Genomic DNA, 8,607 nt, shown 5'->3' on the forward strand with positions numbered 1-8,607 from the left:
GTGCTGGATGAACAGGGCTCAGCATCAGAAACAGTTTTGCTGGCCATGATCAGCAAGTATCAGAGACCCCCAGTGGGTATACTGAGCCATGGCTGACTAATTAACTGAAGTTAGCTTGTGCTAAGGGTACGGGTCAGGTGCAGATTTGATTTCCAGATAAGTGACAGAAACATTGGGTCTATTGCCAAACTTTGCGAGACTGCAAAACTGGACCTGAGCAGGATTCGCACAGCAGCAGCAGCATATCAGGCAAGCAATCAGCATTTTATTATTTCCCTTTATGGGGTTTACATTTACGAAGCACTGAAGAGTATCTGCTTCTGTCAAAAGCTGCAGGTCCACTGCATCTTGCCGGTGAGGTGTGTTCAGAGACATTACAAAGTGCAGTTCATCTGTGTTTCGTTAGCAAGGGGCTCCCCCGATGTATGGATGTACGGAGGTGAACAGGCGCAGGGGGTCTCTTTTGCTGTTGGGATTTTTTGCATCTCAAAATTGTGGCCAGCCAAAAAAGCTGATTGGCCGATTAGCAAAATGAGTAATGCATGCGGTACTTCTGCCGTTTATTTGAGTAAAAAAAAAAGTATTTTTAATCTTTAACATTACGAAATTTAAATGTTAGTTCAAAATCATGTTTGTTATTTTAGACCCAGAACTATTGTTAATCTTTCATTAACTTTATTTCATTCATAGATTCTGACCCCCCACCCCCCCCACCCCCCCCACCCCCCCACCCCCCCACCCTCTCCTACTTTGGAGTACGTCACCTGCATTTGCCACTTCCAAAAGCAGTATTAACTTTAACATTAAGCTTCCATTTGATTAAATGAATGTAGTTACAAGTGATAACACACTCTAAGATCTTAATTAACCGTTTTGAAATCCTGCCCCTGCTACAGAAAGCAATTTGAAAAAAAGAAGTACATTTCAGAAAAACTAATATATAAATCAGCTGCCTATATGATGAAAATATAAATAAAATGGAGGTGCTGCTGCTTCTTCTTGACGTTACAAATTAAGTACTTGTCGCTCTGGGTCTCAGCTTCGACGGAAAGTCGTCTATGTTTAGAAATACTAACAATGTCTGAGATCACAAGAATTAATGTAAACTCTTATAATTGATTTCATTTTTAAGAAGAGTGAACGCAGGTGCTTCTGAGGAGCCTTAGATTGACGCAAGCGCTACTTTAACTGCTTTTAAGCGTGACCAATTGTGGCATTAAGCTTATCGTAAGTATCTTGAGACCGACTTCTTGGCAAGTAGAAAAATCTCTTAACCTCTTTTTGGTCAAATACAGGTCAAATTGATCTTTAATGATGTAATTGCTCTTGCACATCATCATCTTCGTGGCTGAGGTTATACGCACTCAGAGGGGGCAAGTTGTATCAAAGTGCTATGACCAAGAGCATGGCAAAGGGAGACTGATGGCATGCTGCGTCGATGGGGCACTGAGCAGCTAATCTTTAAGCCTGTTCCTCACTTGTCTGCGCACATTTGCCTCCAGCTTGAAGCTTATCCCTACAGATGTATATCTGTCAACAGAAGGCAAAAGGCAAATCAGGGGCTCTTTTGGAGCACATTTGTCCCCTCTACTGGATTATTCATTTGCAGTAGTATACAACACATCACCAGGGCCAGCGCACATCAGCTGGGAGAAGTTCTGCAGGGATAAGCTGCAGAAAGGGATACAGGTATCCTTGAATGTAAACTACCTTCCCCTGCCATACTTTGCCTTCAGCTCAGCCAGCTTATTCCTGCTGCCTGATTATTCCAACCCACAGGAGATGCTCCCGTGCATACACCTCACAGTCTCCCAGTGTCTCACAATATGTGACATTTTGGGGTTCACTTTCACAGAGGTCCAATAAAATCCAAGCTGAATCTGAACTTGATTTTCCACAAAAAAAAAAAAAAGAAGTAGTGCACTGGTCGTCATCACTGAAAATGTCAAATTGACTCTGCAGGTAGGACAGTTCTTCACATCTGAGTCAACTGCTACAGCTGCTGGATAGAAGCATTTTACTCCTCACTGCATTCTATAATAGGCCATGTATCTGCCCCAGCCAGCTGTAGGTTCCATATAAAAACTTAAAAGACAAACCTCTGTGATTGGTATTAATACTGATCCTCTGCATTGCTGTTTAATATTGTTTTTCATAGTCAATTAATGATTAATGATTTACAATACAGTTACGTTTGGAATTTTGTGACTCATACGCAGTCACACGCAGACTCTTTACCATACGTAGGAATATAGACCAGAGTCAAATTCAAAGGCATTCATGTTATATTGCTTACTTGTAAAGGTTCCATGTTATGATTTGTTAATAAATGACACATTTTAAAATGGGCGGTGTAGGCATTGTGCAACACAACACTAATGATTCTATATTTTAAGAGATTTAGCGTGGAATTTCATAGTGTCCGTTTAAAACAAAAATCAAATAAACAAAGCTATACATTGCTATTGCATGGATGTCATATCATCATAAACAATTGTTAATCACCGAATGCTGTTGCAGACACATCATTGTCATTTTGGAAACTGTATGAGGTCCAGAGGATCATCAGTTTTTTCAGCGGTCTGCTAAATGTAGTGCTATATTTTTAAACATTTTCTGACCTTCTGGCAATTACCATGTTTGTGATGCAACTTTTCCGTAACTCAGTTTTCATATTTACATAAACTTATGAGTAAAATAAAATCTGTTCTACTGTTCCATTTGAATTTGATAATCACAGTAGGGGCCTTATCCCTCCAAACTGAATGAGTCTTAGGCCAATATTTAAAAAGAAAATATCAAATGTTTTACTAGAGCCTTTTAAAATTTTAATGACTAGCCTCAATTTTCTCCCTAAATCACGGAAGACTTTTTTCCTTTACATTATGAGGAATTATTCATCCTCAACCTTCTTGTCTCTTGTCTGTAGTTTTGATGTCTTCGGTTCTGATATCAGATTAAATGCTAGACAAAAAAAAAAAAAAAAAAGCCACTTTCATTTATTCTCTGCTTTGCCCCCCCACACGCTATGGTCAAACACACACACCAATACTGAAATGTCACCCGCAGGTTGTAGTTGCCAAATTGTCTGATGAGATAAGAAATGATGAAAGGCTCTATGCTCAAACAAAAGAAAAGTTCCCTTGGCAGTGTGGGAGCTTTTTGGGCTCTGTGAGCAGGAAAGTGATGAAACACTTGAGTAGAAGGAATGTCAGACTAAACCAGAGAAGCTGTGGCCAACAAAGCAACGCGCAGATCATAAAATTTACATCTCTGACACAACCAGCCTACAGATCTGCAAAGCGACTGAGTATAGCTACACCACATGGCTAATTAGCATTACTAGCCTGCCTGACATCTTGCCCGTTAACTGCCTCTGACAAGTCTGTCAGGTGTTTGCATTAGTTGCCTTTGGCAAAATATGTTGTGATACACCAGCACCTGACAGACTGACACAAGTTCCCACTGGAACACATGTGGGACCACAGGGCCCCACACTCAGCGTAGGAGCACAAAGTGGGACCCACTATAGAGTGGAAACAATAGATGTACAGAAACCCTACATAAGAATTAATCTCTTCTGTCACTACACCATATTAAACATTTAGGCAGTGCAGCACTTCTTAGGCTGCAGCTATAGATAAGAGTCCAGCAATGCATTTAAGAAAATTACTAATAGTGTAGTTGTTCTAAGAAGGAGAAGCCTGCATAAAATCATTTCCAGCAATATGGAGCATGAACAGAGTTGCTGAGGCTGGAGTCTCATCTACAGCATCACTGGAGTTTGTCATGTGGCGCTCTACAATTTAAGTGTTGATTAGGTTGCGATCACACAGCACAGGCCTGCATCATACCTACACAGGAAAGCTTATGTTTCAGTCCCATTTGTTGGCCTGGTTATGTGTAACCTCAAAACTTGTTTACAAAATGTAATTAAATTTGATAAAAGTTTAAGCAATTGTTAACACATAGGTAATTCTTTTAATGTCTACGGTATTGGAGTTGAAAAAAGGTGCATGTGATATTCACACACCTCTGAGTTTTGCAGCAGATCAGGTGCTGGCTCTCTCCACTATTGTTTGTTTTATTAATTGTCTTCCGACTCTAATCTTACACAAAGCAAATACTTTGCTTTTTACTTTTGGAGCACTGCCCGGGGCAACCCTAGTTCATGTGTCCAAAGTTAAGCCACATTGCATAAATATTTTAAATAGCTCTTGAAGTGGGCACTCGTTGCAGAGGTCTTGAATGAGATAAGAAAAAAAAAATGCTGGGCCCTGTTTTCTTAGCATACTATAAACCCAAATCTGTTTTCGGCTGTACACTTTATTGCCAGCATTGTCAAAACTGTTGAGTTTCAGTGTCATCGCTTGCTAGTGACATTTACTTCGTGTTTATGGTGAAAGTATCTAGAGGTGAACTCAAGCAAGAAAACCAGCATTTACGTCACCATCACTGCCCTCTGATATAGCCAATGATTAAACTAGGAATATAATGCAACAATTTAGAATAGCCAACAGAAATACAAACCTGTGAAGTGGCAAGTTGAGCTTAGCCAATGTTTGTTCCATCTGGAACCTACCTCAACTGAAAACTATAAGTTAGAATTTAGATACGTTTTCTGATTTAGAAGCCGTGATATGCACCGCACATCAAAATATAACAATTAAAAAATTCCTTGTTAATTATTGTGAGACTTATGGAACTCAAACCGAGCATCCACAGTGGGTTTCACCAACCCAAGAACCCCTTACAGAGGTTTTCACCATATACAGCAGCATACTACCAACAGCTAACATGCAGTACTGCCAACTATTTTCCGACGAGCGGTATTTTCCACCTACCGCATAGCCAGCAGTTTCCATTCAGTTCATAACAGCTTTGAAATCATCCTCCAGAATCTTGAAGTGTACTTAAGAAAGTTAATCTGTGAAACCAAGTATTAAAATCCCACTTAATTGTTCTTCACATGTGATAATGCTTTGCGATTGAAGAGTCTCTTCATGCTGAGTGGGTGTCCTAAAGGTCTGGTGCTACACAACAAACTTTTAATGCAGGATGATACAACTGACACTTTGACACCCTTTGCTAATCATCATAGAATTTTTTTTGTTGTTGTTGTTGTTTATTTTAAAGAAAAAATAACTAATTCTTATTGAGGCCGATTTTATATGATAGATAACAGTATCTTCGGATATGCTACCAAGACACAATGATCACTGCTGGTAGCTGTAAAACCAGGTGACCAAATATTATAAATTAAAAAACCAAAAATGTTCAGCGGTTCATTTTCAATTTCACTTTCATACAATACTAATGTGGAATGAATGCAAGGACTGACTGGAAGGTAGGAAGTACTGTAGAGTGCTTTTCAACAAATACCACAAGATATAGCAGTTATGCAATATCTACTCAGTAGCTAATGGACAATAAAACATACATTGATATTTAACCCTAAACATGATCCATTCCACAGGGGCCACATCTTAAGAGGGCTTGACACATGCTCACTGTGGATTTACAAAACTTGATGGAGACCCCAATTGGACAGCTGGGTGAGAAAATATGTGGTGGGAACATTGCCAAAGGAAAAGACAGCAAGGCTGCCAAATGCAACATATACATCTAGGCAAGAAAATAAATAAATAAAATTACACTTTACAAGTCAGTCTCATAAGATTTAACACCATTAAGCTGCCTGTCACGTGGGTTAAAGTGAGCTGTGTGCTTCCTGAGCACATAATTATCTGACACTTAATATCTGACACATGGCATGAGGTGATGTTCCTGACAACATCTAAGACTGAAAGAGGACTTGTTCAAGAGTTTATTGTTGATGTGTTTATGTAATGGGAAAATTACAGGGCCAGTCATATGGAGACTGCCCACTGAATTCCTCCTGTTGGTTGGTTGTTGGTCAGAATGATCATCTTTTCATTCAGCTATAGGTCACTAGTGGTGTGAGCAATGACAAATCTTCTGTTGACAGTTGTGGGAGACAAATCTTATTAACTTGGGTATTGATGATTTGACTTGGGAGTTCCTGGAAGAAAACACCAGCACTCACCCGCCTTTCTGCTGTAGGCGTTATGTATCTGCGCACTGGTCGCCTACAGGGCGGTGGCTGCGCAAGCAAGTCCAAGAACGGGACGGTCTGTGGGGAGTTGAGGGAGTTGTCATAGCCAAACACTAATGCTTGGCTGCAGAGATGCATGGCACACAACGTTACCTGCGTGTGACCGCAGCGCCCTAACTTTCATTCAGCCACAACATGCGTGGATGCTCGGCAATGCACAACGAACACTTAAACACAGTGCGCAAACGGGCTGAACACAAATTCCCACACGTGCCCTTTCGAAAATCGCTAATCTAAAGTCATGTGTGAAACGGCCCAAATGGCAATGCACACGATGGCATTACTTGAAAACGATCCACAACAAGGCGAGACGCACGCCACCAGCTCCCGTAACCTTTTTTTTTTTTTTTTTTTTTTTTTTTTTTTTTTTTTTTTTTTTTTGCATCACTGTGTCATCTTCAAGGGACATAACTGGATGGACAAACAAACACGTCCCGTCTGCAGCCCGACGTTCTTATCGGCCACTTAACGAGTCACACTGGGCAGCGTCCAAGTTGTCTCTGATATTAAAAACTTGAGCAGCCGCATTCTGCTTTTCCAATGCGCCGCACAATTCAACTTCCAGGCATTCCAGCACAGCCGGCTCTGACAGCAGACAACGACAGCAGTCAGAACACAAGTGCTACGCAGACACACACCATTTCACAGGAGAATCCCCTCTTTCCATTAAACACTCACGTGTGGCATGATCACAAATGATCCCTGCACTTAACGCGGCCACCAACTCCCCGCACACCACGCCCGTCTATACGGCAACATCCAGCGCTCACCTTTGAAGACGCTCGCACAGAGGCTGTAAAGGATGAAGATCAAGCGCTGCTTGACAATCATATTCTTCTCTTTCCTTCACAATTTTACGTCGACACTCCACACGCGTTCGTCTGCCTTGTCTCTTTCTCTCTTGTCGTAGAGATGCACTTATCCAGGTAAACGGCGCAGCTTCGGACTGACCGGAGTTACATGGATGAACTCTGCCTTTTCCACTGAAGTCCCTGTGTATTTTCACCGATCCGGGGGCTTTGATTACTGTGGTGAAGCAGGACGGCAGAGATGCTCGTCGGCAAAGTGCAGCTCCTGCCTCCCTTTATTGCCTTTCTCTTTGACTCGCTGCAGAGAGCAAGAGTCCCGCCCACGCTTTTTGACTAATGAAGACGCTTCACCAATGGAGAACCACTAGAAATAGTTCTGATCTTTGCTAAACTGTCAAAACAATTATGCTGTGCGCCATAAACGTTACTTTTCTTACATTAGCTGCAAAAGGGTGCATAATTCCGTGGTCAGTTTTAGAAGGATGCTTCTGCAAATGTCAGCACAGAATACAACAAGCCTCTTCAGGAATACAGTGATGATTTAGGCCCATCGTAAAAAATTATAAGGGGGCCAGTGCTGCGCGCCACCGACCCTTTGTCATGATGACGCACTCAGCTCCATGTTTGTTATTGTAAGAGTGCAGAAATCACCACGGCTGTGATTTAATGCATTAAAATATGCCCACAGCCAGCAGAGTTAATTTAACACTTTTAGACAGTTTTGAACAGCTGCCCCTGAGCCACAACAGCTTTATGAGCAGACAAACAAGCCTGCAGTCAACACCAGACAACTCCAAATAAGTGTCACTGTAAAATCAACACTTATTATCGCTTGGAAAATTTCACAATGCACGCTGAGTGTCTTTCTTGGAGTCTTGGAAATGCAATAAATAGGACAGCATGCAGTAACAAGAAAGACCTGGCCATGTGGTGTAAAAACACGGTTGCTCTCTCAGAGGTTGCAACTTACTGTATGGGTGTGTGTGTGTGTCAGGAATCAGTGAACAGGCTGCAGGGGAGGTTAATGGGCTCCTGGACATCGCTGTTCCTTCAAAGGTTTATATGAGCGGTGCACAGAAATGAGTGTGACCATCCCTAAAAGACAGAGGTGGGGGGAACGCAGCGGCTGCACCCAGGGATCCTTCTCTAAGCCCATCGCAGGGATTTTACACATGGTTTAACTTGCTGCCAGGCGAATTTGGTTCAATTTTGCACAGTGGCCTTCCTCGCCACTCCCACTTGAAATCAAAACTGCTGACCTGGCCCCACCACTTGAGAGAAAGCTGTGGCGCTTAGAATATTTCCCAGACTAAATTTTTAGACTGTTGACTTTTCTCTCACGACAAATACATGTACGTGGCATGTGAAGCACTGCCATTCATTATCTAAGCAACCTTATCTTTGAACGTGGATCCACCCACATCTGTAATTCCCAAGTAACCACTGTACCCTTTTTGAACCATAAACCCCGATGTGGCATGCATTCTCTATATAACTCACTTCTAATTCAGAGTGGAATACACAACACCAGTTACTATGAGCATTGTTGTAGAGGATCGATCTCATGTGTCCTGAAGGTCAATTCCTTGTAATTTCTTGAGATCACTGAGTAGAATTTGACTAAAAAAGCATTTTAAACCCTGATAATTTACTGAGAATCTG

General features: G+C 41.6%; 1 protein-coding gene across 5 annotated transcripts in view; it reads right to left on the minus strand.

Annotated features, from left to right (window-relative positions):
* LOC137129227 (cell adhesion molecule 2-like) overlaps positions 1 to 7,354 on the minus strand; it is a 122,728-nt gene extending 115,374 nt beyond the window's left edge. For 2 of the 5 annotated variants that reach the window (XM_067508169.1, XM_067508168.1), the window contains exon 1: positions 6,907 to 7,354. In XM_067508169.1, the coding sequence (XP_067364270.1) occupies positions 6,907 to 6,967 (61 nt within the window). In that variant the 5' untranslated portion in view covers positions 6,968 to 7,354. The remainder of the gene's footprint in view (positions 1 to 6,906) is intronic. The other 3 variants (XM_067508167.1, XM_067508164.1, XM_067508165.1) reach the window with 3 other exon arrangements.
* Between the last annotated feature and the right edge of the window lie 1,253 nt (positions 7,355 to 8,607).

This window comes from Channa argus, chromosome 6, assembly GCF_033026475.1.
Source record: "Channa argus isolate prfri chromosome 6, Channa argus male v1.0, whole genome shotgun sequence".
In the NCBI taxonomy this organism is placed as follows: domain Eukaryota; kingdom Metazoa; phylum Chordata; class Actinopteri; order Anabantiformes; family Channidae; genus Channa; species Channa argus.